Consider the following 20,223-nt stretch of genomic DNA (forward strand, 5'->3'; position numbering starts at 1 on the left):
GAGCAGATGATGCAATCTTAATCTTCCTTCCAGCTAGAAAATGCTATAACTCAGTCTAGGCTAATACTAAAGTCCACAAGGACACAAAGCAGTCATGCTAATGGCTATCCTTTCCAAAACAGTGATGAGAAAAGAAGCTTTTCTCTCGCTTTAATTCTACTTAGCACTACTTAACGAAGTTAGTTGTTCAACCCAGCCCCCATATATACATTTCCCTTTTTATGCCCCTATTTCTATTTCTGTGGGGAAGAAAAGTCAGGAGGTAGGAACAAGCAACATGGTGTGTGTGTGTGTGTGTGTGTGTGTGTGTGAGAGAGAGAGAGAGAGAGAGAGAGAGAGAGAGAGAGAGAGAGAGAGAGAGCGCGCACGCATGTGAGAGAGACAGAGAGACAGAGAGAAAGAGAAAAAGAGAGAGGGAGAGGTGTTATGGGAAGTGGTGGCAAATGCTTGCTGACCATGCACACTGAACTCGATGGGACTAAAGTAGTAAAACTGTATTAGGAAAAACTGAGAATGAATTTGGGGGATGTAGGAGCTTATTTCCGAAAACAATTTACTTGAATTTCAGCCAATTTAAAATGAAATTATTGGAGACTTGAGTTTTCAATTATACCACACAAAATAGCAGTTAAAAATATTTTTTATATGTATCTGTGCCTGTATATAAAGAAAAAGTGTTTTGTAAAGGTTTCCTTGTAGTTAGCTCAAAGAAAAACAGAAAGGACACTGTTGTTATAGAAGAATGTCTATTCTAAGAATATTCTAAAGATATGCCCACAGTACTTTCTTGTGCTATATTATGCTACAAGTAGAGAAATACTCAGAGAACCAAGGGGCCTGGGCATGAGGACTGTTGAATTCTCTTTGCTCCTACTCTTTCAGTAGGATCTGCATGTTTCGTCTTAAATGAATACTTGGGACAACATGGGATTTGCTCAAAGACCAACATAGAGTGTGCTGGAGGATCTGGCCCAGAGGTTAAAAATAGACCTCCTACCACAATTTCTATCCATCCCAAATAACCAATTTTCCCTAATTAACTCAAATGCTCTGGGAGGCACTAAGAAATCACTGAGCTTCTAGAAAAAATAGGGGCTGATTAAAATGGGTTTCTTAATCATTTCATGTGGGCTTACCAATAAAGAGGGGGGAAGAGCAAAACCTCATCATTTTGGGCTCTTCAATGAGCAGTTTGAGCAGAAACCAGAGCTCTCATCATCCCCCTTCTCCTGAACCAAAACCAAAAATGTTTCTTGTAATCTAGTAATTAAGGACATCTGAAATTTATCAAGGGGGCTCTAGCTACCCCTGCCATCCTACTTCCCCCTGCGCATCAGCAATGCCACCAAGTTGTCATCAATCCACGTTGAGTTGTCTTGTGCAGTATTTCCTAATTGTGAAGCAGCCTAGACACACACACACACACACACACACACACACACACACACACACAAAACCCCACTCATTTTACTTAGAATGAAGGACAGCTGCATGTCATTCAGCAGCCAAACGACCTGTTGGCTTTGAACGCTGCATCTTTCAAGCTATCTGAACAATGACAAAGAAGTAAAGGAAATCTGCCTATCTAGTAAAAATCAAACACAGAATTGGCATGCATGGCTTTCACCTAAATTTAGTTGTCTTGGCTATCATGGGCTATGATTACAGAGAAAAAGTAATTTTAAAAACCTGTACCTCAAAGACAGTTATTTCAAGTGATCAATCCTTAATAAAGAGAAATCCTTTCTAAATGTTAAAGTCAAGTGAAAGGTCTCTGTATCTTAAGTATGAAATATTAGGATTATAGATAAAAAAGACTTACTTAAAATATGCCATAACATTTCATTTAAAATATAATTAGAATGTCTGGTCCACATTGAAATTAGTACTGAAAGTGTAACTGTTAAAAAGGTATCAAAAAACCTGATTCTATTGAATTGGCCTCTAGTCATTGAGTTTTCTCCCGGAGCTTTCTGTTTGGCAGTGAGAGCAAGATTTCTAAACTACAGTATTCTTCTGCATTTTTTTTTGGTCAATTTTCTACTTGTGTTTTTTAGACAAAGGAAAAAAATCACCAGCTTATAAAAAAGGAGCCTGAAGAGTTTTGCTCCTGAAATACAGACTTGAGTTATTATAAAAAATGGATATGGTTTCTTGCTATAAAAAGCGACCAAAAGGTGTCAGACCTGAAAACAAATTCTCACAGTGTTTGTAGTGTTGGTTGTTTACAAGGCATTCAATAGAACAGAGCTAGATGGATACCATGCGGTTCATGTACTAACGTGTACATTAGAAAGCCTCCTGGTGGGATCATGTATGTGACATCATGTACCCCAAACTAATCAATTATTGATTGATTCCAAAATTTCCCCAGTAGAGGAGTTGACCAGGAATCCACTGTGCTTTATGTAAATCCTACTGAAATTTGGGCAGTTTTTCCCCTAAATTCTACCTCATCTCGTGCAACTAGTCTGATACCACAGCCTTAAGCACATGGTGTCACATTGGAAGTCGCTGGTGTTTCTCCATCTCAACAGCCAGAATGAATGCTAGACAATACACTGGAGGCTCAATTAAGAGCAACGAGTGAGGCCAAGGATCTGACTTGCCACTCTCCTGAGATCCTCCAGCATTCTGAAGATACAGAGGCAAGGGACACTTAGGTTTTTCACTTTTAGATCTGCATATGAAAGTTTTCCCCACACATAAACATTTTAAGCGATGTGTACGTAAACAGCCTTCTAGAGAAGAAAGACTAGTTTCTGCACAAACTGAATGGGGAAAATACAAAGGCCCCTAAGCATTCAGTAGAAAGGTCATGGACTAGCACATTTTGCAGTTCTGGAAAAGTCACTCAAAAGATGGTTATCAATCTATCTCTTATTGGTAAATGTGAATTAGTGGCCCAGAAGAGAAGTCACAAGAAAATAAACCCTACGTACTACAGAGTGTTTTGAAAAGCAACAATAACAACGAAAATGTTTAAGCACCAATAGCCTTGTTTGTCACTTGAGCGAAAGTATTCTGCTATAATAATCGGCTTTGATTTAGCCTATCATCTTTCACATGGAGTCGCCAAGTGAATCAGAGTCATCCAATGACAGTGGCAGGTACAAGTCCTGTAAGAAGAAAAGAGACAAAGTTAACTTTCCTTTCCTTGGTACCTTGAGCTTTGAAATGGCTTTACTTGTTTGAAATCGAATTTTTCTAATTTTATTTTTAGAATAATTAATACATTCACAAGGAGCTTTAACAGTGTGTCAAGAGGTATCCCTCTATTATATCAATATACTCTTTACTCAGCTGCCTTAAAGGGTAACATCAACCAGATTGCCGTGTATGTGTGTCTGTTTACAGAGGTAAAAGATTGGGAAAATAAAATATCTAAAACTTCTATAAGAAAAGATATAAAATTAGCTGTTCGTGGGAGATTTGAAACTCTCTAACATATATTCCTGGAAATCCAAGTGACTGTTTACATACTGATGACTGAATATAAACTCAGTTAAAAAACAAAAAACCTGAAATGCTCCTAATCTTTCAGCCTCAGATGGTTTTAGGGCCCTGTGCAAGCATTAAGTAAAAGGTAGGTTATAGTTGTCAACTGACTAGTAAACTATTGAAATAAGGATCCAACATTCACGGGGCCAATCCACAGCACAGTTTTACTAAAAACACTTAAGCAACTCAAACAAATCCTTTTGAATAGTGTTCACAACTGGCATACTTGTTCTATAACAAATACTAAAAGAGAGTTATGATAATAATTCAGACCCACATTAATAAAAAAATCAGTAAGGTAAACTTCCAGAGCTGGATAGGTTAGCTTTTGTAATATTGGATACATATAGATAATAAAAATAGTTAATATAGAGAAGTAAATATCATCTTTGGATTCACATACTTCTTTTCCTGTAGGAGAACAACTAATTCTACTTTTTTCCTAGTAGTTTTATTAAATTCAGTCACTTTGTAGATTAGATTTGTACATTGATTCATCACAAAGCTGCTCTACTATGTTTATGGAACTTGCCTGTTATGTTGTATCTGTGATATATACACCCCATTTCCTCGAACCCTCTAGTCCCTCTAGTAACCTCTGTAATGCTCTCCATCTCTAGATATTTGAGCTTTTTTGCTTTAAAAAAATTCCACACATAAGTGAGATCATGGGATATTTCTCTTTCTGTGTCTGGTTTCTTTCAAAAGACAACTGTATGATCTGGTAATTACAAAAATGTGTTGATAGACATTTTGTTTATAAAGTCATAATTTGTATGTTTATAAGAGGCCAAAGGAGGGGAAAAGAAACAGTGCTACCCTGTAGCAAAAACTTTAGACAGAATTTAAATAAAGTTGGTATTAATCTAGATTGTATTAAGATAGCAATTAAACCATTCACTGTAGAGGTGAACGTTGAGGCCCAGAAAGTCTCCAGTTGGCCTTTATATTATTCAAGATCTTTATGTATTTTCTGAGAAACACCCACGCAGTTCACTAACTTGCAGTATCCATGTCTTGTTTTTTCATACGATTGAAGAAAACAAAATGCAGTTACAGAGCTCATAGTTCCTAAGATTTTAGAACTAAAAGAACAGACAGTTAAAGATTTTGTAATATGAAGGCTCCTAAGAGTTTACTTATTGGCCTTCTATCTCATGATTCTTTTCATTATTCAATTTAAGGCATTAAAAATTTCATTTAATACGGTTGGATTACCTATCTTAATTCCATGAGTTTGCCTCATGTATATTGGTATCATGTTCTTAAGTGGCATAAACATATTTATAAATATATTTTCTGGGCACATTGACCTATTTCCCATGAGAAATTTTTTTTATTTTTCTCTAGTAATAAATTTGCTTTAAGTTCAATTTTTTCTAATATTTGGATAGCCATCATTACCTTAGTTGCAGATTAATTCATGTTAGAGCTATATATTTGTTCCTATTCTGCTATTTTGTATCTTGTCATCTCTATGTTCCTGTTTCCTTCATAGCTCTTTCCTGTGATTTTACTCTCAATATAGTTGTCTTTCAGTCTATATTGCTTCTGCCTTTGACAATGTAAGGCCAGGTATTGATTTCAAAAACACTTATTCTGCCAATCACAAGTTTTGAGCACCTAATCTACTAATATTTAAAGTAAGTGCTAGGAAATAGGAATGATCTCAGGCATCTCGCCCTGTTCTGTCTAGTCTCTTTTGCTCGGTATTCAGTTCTTTGTTTTGTGTAAAATGCATATTGTCCAGTGTATAATTTCATTGGTGGTTTTGCTTTAAACTAATTTTATCTTGAGTTATTTTTAAACACTAATATAATTATAATTGTTTGGTTGCAAACTTTCCCTCTAAAGAAATGAGGCGAGGCCTAAGGGTAGATTATTGAGAACTCTTCTTGTAATTGCTGTGACTTAGGAAGCATAAAGATTCAGGCTATGGGAGGAATCTTTGGGAATAAAGAGAGGTATGAGGTGCTTCTACAGGTCTATCCATTCGTTTCATATTTAAAGCCTGAGGGATGTAAGGGAAGAACAATGTTCAGGAAAAGTAATTACCTCAGCATTCTCTTTTTGTTGATTGATATGTAGAAATACAGAAACACACATATTGCTTAACAATACAAATAATTCGCACCTGATATTCATTTGCTTAGTCCCTTGGGGCCCTACAGAACAAAATGTTTGAAACAAATGCAGCTGTGCTGGCAATACTACTGCGATAGAGAAAACAAATAGTTGGTGTTTGGTCCAAAAAGCTTATAGTCCAAAAGAATTCAGGAAGGACATTGGAGAAGCCCAGCTTCTTGCTAAGATTCGCTATCCTTTTCAAACACATCCTGCACTTTCGTGGTAGAATAACGCTGCTCTTGCTGATGATTTAAAGCTTGCTCGTCTGTTTGCCTCACCAACCTTTTCAAAGCTTAGCCAGCCTTGAAGACCCCAGTTAAATAGCACTTCTGTGAAGTCTTTGCCAGCTCCCACCTTCCTCGAGTCCTCATCAAACATCCTTCCCACCCACTTTTGTGTTCCTTCTTATATTATCCAAAGCCACTTATATTCAAGCTCATTGTGCCTGTGATCTCAGGATCAGGACCCTTCTTTATACATCAAACTGTCTTTCAGACCACTGCTAGGAGGGCAAAAGAAATCTGCAAACAGAAAGAAAGTGTGTATTTACATGATGAGATATATGTTCAGGTACTATATCAGATACATTTTTCTTTTGCAGAATATTCTTCAAGTTTAGAATTATGGGTGAAATCACTAAACTGAAAATCATCGTAATTAAACCAAAGAGCTTTTCTATGTTTCTATATTTGTATACATTTTAACAGGGTATTATCTTGAAAAGCAGTCTTTAGTAAATATTTGTTAAATCTTACTGGGGCTGTCATTAATCTCTGCAACTTTTGCACTCATCTCTAAAATGGGAAGGCTATCTAATTGCCCTTTCTCTTTCATGGGATATTGCAAGGATAAGCAAGAACGTGTCATGTGAAAGGTTAAAGCAGTATAGAAATACAAAATGAAATGTTGTTCTCATTAACTACCTTAAGATGTACTGTGTGTCCATATTGCAGCACTTGAGTATGCGGACTTTGGCTAACCCCATTGCAGCTGCATTAAAGAGGATTCTCTGTGAGCTGCCTAAGAGAAGCCAAGCTCTGATTACAGCTTAGAGGCCCAGCACAGCCATCAAAAGTTACCAAGGGGATGCTAGGACTTCAAGATTGTTTCCAATTGCAAAGGAGGAAAGTGATTGCCTTGGCCACCTGCTTCCTGTCTCCACAATGTCTCAAACCTTTCAGGTCCACTTGGATAGAAGCTCAGATGAGATCTGCGCTGGCCCCTGCCCAGGGTGTCTGATGGCCCAGGTAGCAAGCAGGGTGAAAGGACAAATGCAAGGCTTGGACCTGAGATTTGCAAGGACTGAATCAAAGTCACAGCCAGCTTTTAGCTTGTTCCACAAAGTCAGCTCCGTCGCCATTTTTGGCCATGTAAATGTAAAGCCATGGGATGTATATCTTCATTTCTAGAATGTACTGTTCTAAAAGATAAAATCTTAGGAATCCTTCCAGATTAAAAAAACACTAAAAGAACACAGTCAGAAAAATGCAATACTTGGTCCTAGATTAGGTCCTGGACCATAAAAAGAATCACTGAGGCAATTGATAAAATTCAAACACAGACTATAACAGTCTTATATCTTTCTTGATTAAATCTCATGATGTTGGGCCATGGTTATAAACCTCTTTGCCCTTAGGAAACATATATTGGATGTTTCAGTATAGTAGGGCATTATACTTGAAAATTAAACCTCAGATGACTCAGAAAAATAGCAAAAAGTAAAAGTTATATGTATTTATATTCACATACAAATAGAAAAGGAGAGCATAGAAAAACAAGTTAAATGGGCAAAATATAAATAAGTGATAAATGTGTATAAAAGAATATAGAGTATTATTACTCCACCTCCTCTGTAAGTTTTAAGTGATAAAATAATTTTAAATAGTCTGTTATATCAAAATCTAAGTGTACATTTTATTTTAAAGTTTGATTAGAAAAAAGTATGATATAATTTATTAGCTTGTGTTTCTGTCTTAAGAAAACTGATTCTTAAGAATACAATATCCTGATAACTCCATAGAGAAGAGAACAATGTGGCTAACAGTGCTGCCACCCATGAGCTTTAACTAGTTCTTCAGTGACTAAAATCATTAACAGAATTAAGTGGGGGGGGAAGGCACATGTGTCTACAAGCCCAACCATGAGAAACAAACCTGACAATGCCAAAACTCACCGGAATAATTTATCAAGATTGGTCCTCAACGTAAATGAACTGGATGTACCTGCCAACTGAAAGGCTGAATGATTTGAGGATGCAGAGAAAATGTCCAAGCTGCCTCTGGCACCTTGGGAAAGATCGATGGAAAGTGCTGACATAGAGAACACTTCCCAGAAAGGAAGGTACTTGCAGAAAGTCACAGGTTGAAGGTACACTAATTGATGGAGTCTAGAAAGATCTCCATGGAGATCGTCAGAGACAGCATGTTTCCATCTTCGAATGTCTATATTAATAAACCTTGCTACTTTGCACCTGGCTTTAAGGTGGTTTTTGTTCATCTTACAGCCTCTGGGGAACACAGAACATATTCTGAAATGCGATAGCTCAGGAGGGAGAATCCAAAGGTTCTGCTCAGGATCAATACCAGAAATGAATGGAGTCGTTAAAGGAAAGAAACAAACATTATCAGGAGCAGGGCAGGGAAAGGCCAAGTTAAACAGGAAACTAAAAACCTGCTGGAAAGAAAGAAAAGGCAAGACATGTGAGATAGTGATATAATATGAAATGTGTTTAAAGTAACAGTGTGTGTATGCGTGTGAGTGTGTGTGTGTGTGTGTGTGTGTGTGTGTGTGTGTGTGTACACTTTCCTACATCACAGCACACATACGAAGGTCGGAGGTCAACTTTCAGGTGTTGTGTTTTCTCCTTCCACTATGTGGGTTCTGGGATTAGTGAAGTTTTGTGCTTAGTGACAAATGCTTTTGCCCCTGAGTCATCTCTCCAGTCCTCCTGGTAAGTATTTTAAAATTGGCTTTCTGTAAGTAAAGTGATAATCTTGATTTATATGCTGATTTCCATAGTCCAAATAGTCCTGCTGTAACCAATTTAAAGGTTAATATATTACACACAGTTAAAAAACTGATGTGTGTTACTAAATACATGAATACAGCCTGCTTTATTCTGTGTAACGTAATGTTACTTTTATGTATGTCAGGGTTGATCATTGGGTATTTGGTAGCTAATTCATATACTCTTCCTTGTTGCCTGTAGTTTTTGTCTAAGGTTGAGGTCTCAAGACACTTCCAACTTCCATATTTTTTTAAAAAAATCAACTCAAAAGTTAGTGTAAACTGATTCTCTTGCATAGCACTGTTAGTGAGTAGCATACTAGTTCTGTTGCCAATTTTGTTGCCCTAGTAAGGCATTTAGTTATCTGGATTCGAGTCAATTTCCTTGTATATATAAAACTTCCTATTACTATAGAAGTAACCTAATAAAATATTTCCATCTACAAAATCTTTCTTTCTCATCACTCTATGATGGGGTTAGATTGACAGTTAGACTTTGCTATTTGCATTTCATGCCCTGACTTTGGGTCCAGTAAACAACAACAAAAAAATCCTAGTGGAATTTACTTTCCAGTGTGATAATCAGAAAAAAAATCCAGATTTATCTAAGGTATAAGAAATTGACAGCAGTGAACATTTCTGAATTCTCTATGTAGGAGAGATTTCTGGGAAGGAGAATACTTGGAAATTGATCCTAGGGAATTTTTTGGAGTGTTAATTAAATCTAGATTTTTTTGTGTACTAGGCAAATAAATACTCATGGAGGTCCCTCTCCAAGCCCTACACTGCTGTAAGTTAATGATAGACTTCTAGGGTGTCAAAATGTTTCCCAAGGCCGTTGACAAAATGTTTGTTTCCTTTCTGTGTTTGTGAAGCAAGAATCGCTCTAGTAATGAAGAATGTGCCCAGTGAAACTTGGCTTGCATTATTCAATGCTGTCCAGCAAGTCTAAAGAGAGTAACCTATTGCGACTTTCAAAAGAGTAATGTTTGCTAGTGTCTGAGCATAAGTATGTACATCATATGTGTGCAGTATCTGTGCAGGCTAGAAGAAGGTGTCGGATTCCCCAGAACTAGTACTAATAGGTATTTGTTGGGCTACATGATGGTGGTGCTGGAAAGTGAGCTGACATCCTCTAGAAGAACAGTATATGCTCACAACTACCAGGCTGTCTCTCCAGTCCCAACTCCGTGCAACTTTTACCACTATGTTTATATTACATCCAATGACATAAGTTGCCCTTGACACCCCCTTTGCTATATGTTGGAAATGGTGAGGCAAATGTTTTGGGTTTGCTTTCTATCATTGTTTTAGAATGAACATTTGAGACCATCATATTACTTTGGGGAAAATGCTAAAATGTAACTGAAAAAATGTTAAAAGCAAAGGTTAGAGAAATGAGTAAAACTGGCTTGTTCGATGCTGGGATTCTTGGGATATCAACTTAATGGAGTCAATAAAGGGGAACCTTAGCTTCAGTGTACTGTGGGTGAGCACAACTCTAGAGAGCCTTTTAAGGACTCTGAGTTCAAACGGGTTTAGTAAGGTATAAGAGACATAATACCTTGTGCTTCCGCAGACTTCCAGGGCTTGTGGGTGTAGAGATAGGAGACTGCTTCGACTTAGGTGTTGAGAGCTGACTGCTAGAAGTTCCATTTGCTGCCCCGAGGCAAGAGAAAAGGAAAAGAAGAAAAACCAACAACATATAAAAGAGCAGGTTCTCTCTTCCTAACTCACTAAGACATTCAAACAAGGCACAAAGTTAACCAAGTCACTTGATAGAATCAAATCAAAGTGAAAAGAAGTTCTTCAAATGTCCTACAAACTTCCATCCTCTGTTAATATGGTCCTACGCAGTGTAAATATATTTACATTTCAAATGTTATCCCCTTCCCCCCCTGTCATATTCCCTCCCCCTCCCTCTGCTTCTATGAGGATGCTCCCCCTCCCACCCACTCCACTCAACATTCTGTCATTTCCCTGCACTGGGGAAAAAAGCCTTCAGAAGACCAAGAGCCTTCCCTCCCATTGATGCCAGACAATGCCATCCTCTGCTATATATGCGGCTGGAGCCATGGCTCTCCCCATGTGTACTCTTTGGTTGGTGATTCAGTCCCTGGAAGCTCTGGGGTGTCTGGTTGGTTGATATTGCTGTTCTTTCTATGAGGTTACAAACCCCTTCAGCTCCTTCAGTCCTTTCTCCAACTCCTCCATTGGGGTCCCCTGTGCTCAGTCTGATGGGTAGCTGCAAGCATCTATTTCCTTTCAAAACGTTTGGATGCTAGTTACCAGGTTTGATCCTTGAGAAAGTATTATATTACTCTAACTTTGGAGAGAAGAAAGATAATACACAGAGAAAGTGTGTGGCTTCCATTAAGGAGAAGAAATATGGGTATTTTGGGGTAGTACATATCCCCATTTAGAGCCAGTTGAATGAGAGCGATATAGAACAAACTCGCTATCAATCTCTACTCTTCCTCATTCATCTCCTCCTCCTGTACTACCATGTCCTGGATGAAAAACACCAGAAAGAAAGAAACAGAAAGGAGACTTGTCAGAGAGAAGAATGAAATACATTGGAGGAGAAGTAGAAAGTAAATCTTAAAGGAGAGCTCAAATAGAAAAAAAAATGGAACAGAAGAGAGAAGACAGTGGAAGGTCTGAGATGGAGACAAGAAAGATAAAAAGATTACAATAAAAGTTTGAGAACAGTGTGAAAGGCAAAGAAAACAGAAATTCATTCTACACAATTGTAAAAGGCATCAAGGTTCAACCCTAGTCTGTCTCCAGTCAAGAACATGATGGAAAGGAGATGATTTGCCTTTGAATGTCGGTAACGCCAGTGCAATTTCCAGCTGTTTTCTATCCCCCTGATAATTAGCACGTTTAGTATGAAAAGAAAAACGGTGTCGCATGAAAGTGGGATAATTAAATGGTTTTCCATGAGATGTTCTGCTTTCTTATAGTGAGACTTTTTTTTTTTTAATCATAGGACCAACATTGTTAGAAAGATATTCTGCGATATGCTATTAAAACAGAGTGGAATGTCTCAGACGTGGGAAGTGGAGTGGGGACAAAAGGAGAGAGAACAATTGAGTAAAAAGATAGTGTAAGAGTGTTGCGGTTACTTCTGCAGATATGGTTTAAAGTTCTGTGTCATGAATATTCCCTGAGGATATAGCTCCTTCCCACCACTTATGTTAAGGTTTCCCTAGTTTCAAAAACATGCCCATAATCTGAAGAAACAGTGGCACAGTTGTGATGGTTACTCTGATTATCCATGTTCAAACGAACTGACAAATGACCACTTGGGTACCCAATGGCTGATTTTATGTGTCTATTCAGTTATGTTTTGTTTACGCCTTGAGAATCGTTCCTCCAAATGCCATTCATTCATTCCATTAGGTAATAGCTAATAAGCACTAGCTGTGAGCCAGGCCGAGATTAGATACTGGTGTTTGAAAAAGAAATGCATAACTTCCTGGGGGGATTAGGTAAAGTAAGTATGAGGATTAAGGTCTTCCTTCACAATATATTGCTAGAGCCCAAAGGACAGAATATGGAATAAGGGGACCTGGAAGTAAATAAGAAGCAACACCCAAAGATTTTGAAACTAGAATCTGTATTAGGCAAGCGTCCAGAGACTAAAAGTAGATTCCGGGTTGCCGGAGCCTGGATGAGGAAAGAGATGGACAGAAGTAGGGTGGTTTTGCTAGTGGGTGGGAGCGTTGTTTTTGGAGTCACAGTTATTCTGTGGCAAACTCTGGAGCTACCTGTCATCCACTGTGCGCTTTGAATTAGTTCATATCAATAAAGCTGTTTAAGAAAAGAAATGGAAGTTAGCTAAGCAAAGAGGAGATAAAGGGTATTCTAGGCACTAGAATTACACCAGAAGTAAGAACGTGTAAAAGAATATATAGACATTGAACTGCCTGAGGATCCAGCTATACCTCTCTTGGGCATATACCCACAAGATGCCCCAACATATAAAAAAAGACACGTGCTCCACTATGTTCATCGCAGCCTTATTTATAATAGCCAGAAGCTGGAAATTCTGCGGATGCCCTTCAACAGAGGAATGGATACAGAAAATGTGGTACATCTACACAATGGAATATTACTCAGCTATCAAAACAATGCCTTTTATGAAATTCATAGACAAATGGTTGGAACTGGAAAATATCATCCTGAGTGAGGTAACCCAATCATGAAAACACACATGGTATGCACTCATTGATAAGTGGCTATTAGCCCAAATGCTTGAATTACCCTAGATGCCTAGAACAAATGAAACTCAAGACGGATGATCAAAAATGTAGATATGCTTCACTCCTTCTTTAAAGGGGAACAAGAATACCCTTGGCAGGCAATAGAGAGGCAAAGAATAAAAGAGACACAGAAAGAACACCCATTCAGAGGCCTACCCCACATGTAGCCTATACAGCCATCCAATTGAGACAAGATGGATGAAGAAAAAAAGTGCAGACCGACAGGAGCCGGATGTAGATCGCTCCTGAGAGACACACAGAATACAGCAAATACAGAGGCGAGAATGTCAGCAGCAAACCACTGAACGAGAATAGGACCCCGTTGAAGGAATCAGAAAAGAACTGGAAGAGCTTGAAGGGCTCGAGACCCCATATGTACAACAATGCAAGCAACCAGGAGCTTCCAGGGACTAAGCCACTACCTAAAAGACTATAAGAAGGGAGGGGAGGATTAGGATGTTGGCCCGGAACCGGAAAGGGAATAAATACTCGAAATGTAAATAAGAAATACCAAGTTAATAAAAAAAAAAAGAATATACAGTGTGTTTCCAAAGTATGAGTAGCTCACAGTGGCTCAAGATAGGGTGGCAGGAGAATTTTCAAACAAATACAGAAGGTTAACAATATAACCCAAATTTTGGTGGGTCTCTTGTGTGACCTAAGGCATTCAGAGTAAACCTACTGTAATGGGATATTAATGAAATTACAGTTATGAAACAACAACAAAAATAATTTTATGGTAGAGGTCACTACAACATGAGGAATTGTACCAAAAGGTCCTAGCATTAGGAGGTTGAGATTCAATGTTATAGAATGAATGTCATGTTGCATTCCATCTTCAAAGTGAATGGAAGTGACACCACTGACTGGTAGCCTTCTTTTCCCTTACTAACATCTTGAGCCCTCTAGTAATTGGAAAACACCTTCCCTCACCGACTCTTGTTTTTCCTGTTCCTCCTCAGAATCACAAAACTGTCTCACTGCTCACAGCTTTATACACAGTCTAAAACTTCTCATTTCTTCTTTTAGTAGACTTCATTTTTTTCTCCTTGCAATAAGGTGTGTCAGACTAATTTCAACCTCTTTGGCTGCCTTATCAATATTTTTAAACTAGGATTATTTTGAAGAGGAACCAGAGGTGGAGAAAACAGAGCCAAGATTCGAGTGTAGGGATTTCTGATTCCAAATCCTATGTATGCTCTTTTCTCTTTGTTTTCAGCTTTTAGGACATAGGTCTTTCCTCTTTTAAGCAAATGCTCCTGGGATTTCTTCCTCTCAGTCTTCTCACAGAGACTAGGGGAAAGAGGGCAAGTGATGGCAGAGGATAAAAAGGAAGAGCCAAGAAGAAAGTAGTGGCAGTCACCAAGTGTAGGACTTATCGTTAAGAAGGCTTCTAATCTACCTAATCCTGTTCAAATTAGAAAATGGTTAGCAAGAGCTTCCTTTCAATTAAGCAAAGTAATTGGGCACATATACAATGTCACAAAGCAATAGGACACCAGAGAGTGAGCATGGAATAACTACCCTCATGCCACAAAACTCTCTAAGAACATGGTATCTGTGTTCTGTCCATTCCCTTAGTCAGTACTCTCCAGCTGCATGAGGCACAGTTGCCAAGCTCAATCCCACATGGTCTTGTCTCCCAGGATTTGGGGGTGGTTGTGTCCTTGCTTCTGTACTCATCTTTAGCCCCTTCCCCCTGTCAGTGCTACCTATGTACATGGAAGAGGATATGTAAAACAGAATGGCTGGTAAGGTCAGTAGGTTGACCTACCTGGATTTACAGGGATTTAAATACATTACAATAAAATAAAGAGGGTAGGATGCTCTTTTGCAAAGAACAGTAAAAGAGCCCACTTTCAAGTGCATAGAGTAAAAATGAAATGAACAGTGTCGCCAGCCAGGTAGCATTGGTGCTGAGCTTCCAGGTGGCGTGTTCCTTTCTCTGGAGGATGCACACATCCCTGAAGACAACGATGTCTCTAAGTGATCCCAAGTGTACTGATTAAAGAGTTGGCTAGGGAGTGAATAACACAAGTTGTTGACCGAAATGGCATGGAAAAGGAAGGGTCTCTTGGCTTGTGCCTTGCTTCTAACCCATGATGCCTGGGTACTAAACTGACTTTATTGCTCATCCACCTCATCCTGACCTGCTCATCCATTGTAACACCAGTATTGAGACACACTCAGAATCAAACATTTGGTTTTCAGATGCTTATTTTGAAGTACTAAGCAGCCTATTCCCCCAAGTTAGAATAATTCTACCCACCGTTGTTGTTGTATGGTTCGCCTTAAAACATTTTATCATATGCTAGCTCATGAGTCTCTTTTACTCAACACACAGATACAGAAATTTGAGAAGACTTGTCTAGTTTAATGTATGTTAGTCTTCCTCTCCTTTATAGATGGTGGTGTCATAATTTGATCACACACTCAATTTCCCACTTCTCCCTGACTGTGACTCTTGTATGATTTACTCTCAGTCTTACTCTTGGTATCTCCTTAATGCCTTACAGAAGGTGATCTAAACTCATAATCCAGCCAGTTTCATGTTTTCTCATTGTGAGATACTCTAGACTTTGTTTTATTCTGGTCTAAATAGCTCCCGTTCCCTCTGTACTTGCACAGAGACTTTTCTAGAAAGCTATCTAAGAGGGGCCAAGGTGGCTAAGACTTACTTCAGAACAAAGCCAAAAGGCAGACCTATGGTTGTCACACACGCATTCCAAAGTGCCCTTGGGTGCTGTGTCTAGATTGCTTTGGTTAATTGTTCCTGCTAAATATAAATAAACGCTTTTGTTCCTCTTCCCAGACTCGTCCATCAAGAAAGCAAGATCTGAGCACCCATAAACAGTTCTTCACGGATTCATTCATGGGGCTGTTTCCCAAGCCAAATTCAATCACAGATTGTGAGATACTGTAGATTTACAAGATGATATGTGAATGTTAAATCTAGTTCCTACTGTGTCTTGGAAATGACACAGTTGCGGATTGTTTAAATAAAATGGAGAAGAGTCTTCCCTGTTGGAAAGCACACTTATTTATTCAACTTTGCAATATTTCTGCTTAGAACCTAGAACTTCACTTATGGTAGGCAAGTGCCTACAACTGAAATCTATCTATAGTCAATTTTGCAATTTGTTTATACAAATGAGATTCCTGAGAAAGGAGAAAATGTGTGAGGTGGGAGGGGGTAATTTTCATCTTCCTGTAGCTCTGCCAAGGATATCAGTTCACCTTGGAGAGACATTAGGGGAATTTATAGAATATGTTCAGAGCAGATCATTAGCGGCAAAGACTCCAACACCAACTTACCTGTGGCACTGGATCCAATTCAGCATAAAGTAATGACCAGAAAACACCCCAATATCTCTTGGCCTTCCCATAACCCTGGCCTGGAGGTGGGGCCAGGAAAACGAGACCAAGAAGCAAGGACCATGCAAAAGAAATCTTTGCATCCAACACATTGGGAATCCTGGACCCTGCCTCATATAAGTAGAACAGTACAAAGAGTGCCTGCTGAGAGGTAAAGATGCCGGGTTTGGGTTCTTGGATACTAAATAGTCATGTGACACTGGGAAGAATTGAGGAACTGCACCTCAGGTTCTCAATGTTACAACACCAACAACAACCTAGATAATTATCCTTCTGAAACTGAATTCATAGTGCTATTGTGATGGCCAGTAGAGATGATGAAATTGTTTTTTGCAAAATCCACAATATTTAATTCATGTAAAGAATTGTTACTGTGAATCTAATCTCTCTCAGTTAAAGAAGAAAAAGACACTTATGTTGCTTATACAGTAAGTAGTCACTAGTCACACTGAAATGTGGCTAATCAGATTTCAGATGTACACATTAAGTATAAAATCTAGAGCAATTTCAAAGAAGGTAAGCATGTCAATGATTTCTTATATTGATCACATGCTGAAATGATTACCTTTGAGTGGGTTGGTAAATAAAATCTATCTATATTAAATTCATTTTCTTTTAATTTTTAAATGTGACCACTAAATATTTAAATTAACAATATGTATGTGATGATGTCATATGAAACCCATTATTTTGTGCAATTAATTATAAAACTTTCAAAAATCATATAATATACAAAGCATGCATTATTATCATTTTAGTTCTATTAAACAGAGTTAGTATTTCGGGAAAGTCAGAACGACCAAGGAAGGCTGCTTATGTTCAACAATGGACACTCCACTGATTATCATTCATTCATAGAATCTTGCTGTTTTTGTCCCTTACCCAAGAGCTAAAGAGATTATTACATATTAAAAAGCCAGTGTAGTGGTGCATGTGCCTGTAATATTAGTACTGGAGTGACATACACAGGATGATTCCTGACACATGCTTGGCATTCTAGCCTAATCAGCAAGCCCCAGATCTCAGTGAGAGAGCTCTGTCACAAAGCAAAGTAAAAGGGACCTAAGGAACACATATGTTTTTCTCCATATAAGATTTTTTTTATGTCGCTGAAATGATAGAATTAGAGATCAGAAGGATACTGGTGACCATGAAAGAAATCAATTGTTTCATGCAGAAGGCATCAGTCTTCCTAAATATAGTTAACATGAACAAGAGGAGAAGAACACTCACCGTCTTGGTCGTTACCTGAGTCAGCTGAGACTTGCTGCGGCGCATTGGGCCTGGGCTTTTAGCAGATGTCTTTTGAGGTGTTGGGGAAGCCTTTGGGCCAGCTGTGGCAGATGGATTCCCTTTCATGACTCTGCATTCTGGGGGTAATAGAACATGTAAGCAGCTTAGAAAGGAGAATCAGACTCTAAGCATACGACCAGCGTGTCTCGAAACCAGAATATCTACTAAGTGGTTCAGAACAACAAGGTGTTCCTTGTTTTTTGTGTGCATGTTTGTCTGTATGTTTGTGTGTACAGATGTATGTGCACTGTGCATGTGCCTGGTGCATGGAAAGGTCAGAGACAGTAGTGGATCTCTTAGAACTGGATTTATGGATGGTTGTGAATCAGCATGTCATGTGGATGCTAGAAACCAAACCTATCTTGCAAGAGCAGCAAGTGTTCTTAATTGCTGAGCCATTTCTCCAGCTCTTTGGCCACAGTTTCTTAATTTGGCTCTGATATGAAAAGTAGAATTAAACAGTGTGGTAGAGGACAAACTTCTGTTTAGGGACCTCCTAGTTGACTCCTACTTAAAGATACACTCAAAAGATGGATGAAAGATAATTTGGCCAACTGAACTCTTTAAGAAGCTGAATTGAGTGGACTGCTCATTTTTGTTTGTTCCACTTTTTATTTTGGTTAATGAACTTTAGTGATCACCACCAGGAGCTGCACTTTCATAAGGTATGGAAAATTAGATATGACCTGAAATTGGTCTGAAATTTCATAGTTGGCTGGCGTATAAAAAAAAAAAAAGCGTAAAAATGGCCACTTTTTTTGAAGAACCCAGCCTTGGTTGCTTGTGGCTTATCTATTAGTGAAACTCTCTTTGATTTTCTCACATTTTACTCCTGAGTGGGAAATGTGTATTTAATATGTCTTTCCATTAATATTCCTTCCCATTTCTCTTGTGTGATCTAATTCACTTATAACTTGTACATGGAGCTTAAACCAATAGATGTTCAGGTCTTTCTTGAAATAACCAATCATCTGGAATCCTAAGTCAACAGTGCAGAAAGAATGGGGTAGCAAGTGCAAAGGTATGAAAAACTTTCTAAAATGTGCAACCATTACCATATACCAAAAACACAGAGAGAATGACTAGAACAAAAGCATATGTACAATATATGTGAAGTTGTTACTACAGAAGTTCTCTCTTGATGGTGAAGTCTAGCTCACATGATACAGCATATGGTTCAAGAATTGTGGTTATAATTGGAGTAAATGGTAAGTTTCATGTAGTATGAAGGCTTCTGGAAGATACAGTTGACATCACCTAGTATGTCATGTACACAGATACAAAGGAGAAATACTAACATCAACCAATGGGGTATCATTTTTGAGTATTCTGCAGGATACATACACTCCAGAAAATCATAAGGAATGGAAAGGACAAGAAGAAAAGCAAAACGAATCCCAGTGGCCACCATGCTTACCATTCTCATCCAAGGAGAAGTCATCTTGAGCGTAGCGGAACTTTTCAGGACCACAAGCAATGAACACATCATCATCACCAAAGAAATCATGGAGACAGGTGACCTATGGAGGAAGCAGAAATGCTGGATTAGCACTATATGTTCTTATAACAATAACTTCATATGTTGACAAGGGACACAACACAACTTCACTTCTAAGCCATCATCACTAACTCTCAGGCCTCTCTCTCTGTCTCTCTCTCTCTCTCTCTCTCTCTCTCTCTCTCTCTCTCTCTCTCTCTGTCTGTCTCTCTGTCTGTCTCTCTGTCTGTCTCTCTCTCTCTCTCTCTCTCTCTCTCTCTCTCTCTCTCTCTCTCTCTCTCTCTCTCTCATTCAGTCTCAACTATGATCCCTGGTGAGTGAACATAAAAGTATCATTGCCTTTTCCATGTTTTCGTATGGTCACCCATGTCTCCTCATAATGTACACTAAGATTGAGGCCGATGAAGAGAATCCAGTCCGATATGTTCAAAGTGCTCATGGTCTAGGCAGATTTTGGTTGTAGGCCAAGGAAGTGAGAGAGATTGTCTGCAGCTTCTGATGTATAGACCTTGTAGCATACCCAAAGCTGGAAATTCCTCTCTTCATATTCATGTGTTCTAAAGGTAGATTATTTTAAATTTTCTCTGCATGAATGAAGACTGGGCTCTCAGTTTAAAAAGTACTTATAGAGTAATGAGCTAGAATTTCATTCCACACTGAAAAGAGGAAATATATGTTGAGCATTTTAAACCTCATCAATGGCAAATGGGTACCATAAAACCATGTTCCCAGGACCCTTGCCTTTGAGTGTGATATGCATTGCTACTTTGGTTGGTTTGTTTCTTTGTTTGTTTTACAATGTAGGGGAGTCTCCCAGCTCCCTTCCTGACAGAGAAATGAGGGTCCTGGGAAAGTATCCGATTCCTGTAGATGACACACTTCTCAGCTTTCCTAATTATATCTGATAATCAGTCCAGCACATCAGGCAAACCCCAAGAGGAACTATGGAGTCAAAATCATGCTCATCCAACTTCTTGGCTTGTAAATGTACAAAGCCTCTAATTGTTCAAAGAATCTCACTCAAGCTGCCAGAAAATGGCTTTCCAAAGGCACAGACCTCACAAACTAACAACAGCTTGCTATGTGCAGAAAGTAGTACATTGCATTTTTTAAAAAATGTTTATATTAATAACATCATGTTTAACACAAAATTTC

The 20,223-nt window shown here is 38.5% G+C and overlaps 1 protein-coding gene across 1 annotated transcript in view; it reads right to left on the reverse strand.

Annotated features, from left to right (window-relative positions):
• Positions 1 to 366: 366 nt before the first annotated feature.
• Dcx (doublecortin) overlaps positions 367 to 20,223 on the reverse strand; it is a 71,635-nt gene continuing 51,778 nt past the window's right edge. Inside the window, 5 exon segments of the mRNA XM_032890467.1 lie at positions 367 to 3,119; positions 10,199 to 10,293; positions 17,511 to 17,537; positions 17,540 to 17,647; positions 18,988 to 19,090. Coding sequence (XP_032746358.1) covers positions 3,063 to 3,119; positions 10,199 to 10,293; positions 17,511 to 17,537; positions 17,540 to 17,647; positions 18,988 to 19,090 — 390 coding nt within the window. The 3' untranslated portion in view covers positions 367 to 3,062.

The sequence above is a fragment of the Rattus rattus genome, chromosome X, assembly GCF_011064425.1.
Source record: "Rattus rattus isolate New Zealand chromosome X, Rrattus_CSIRO_v1, whole genome shotgun sequence".
Taxonomy (NCBI): Eukaryota; Metazoa; Chordata; class Mammalia; order Rodentia; family Muridae; genus Rattus; species Rattus rattus.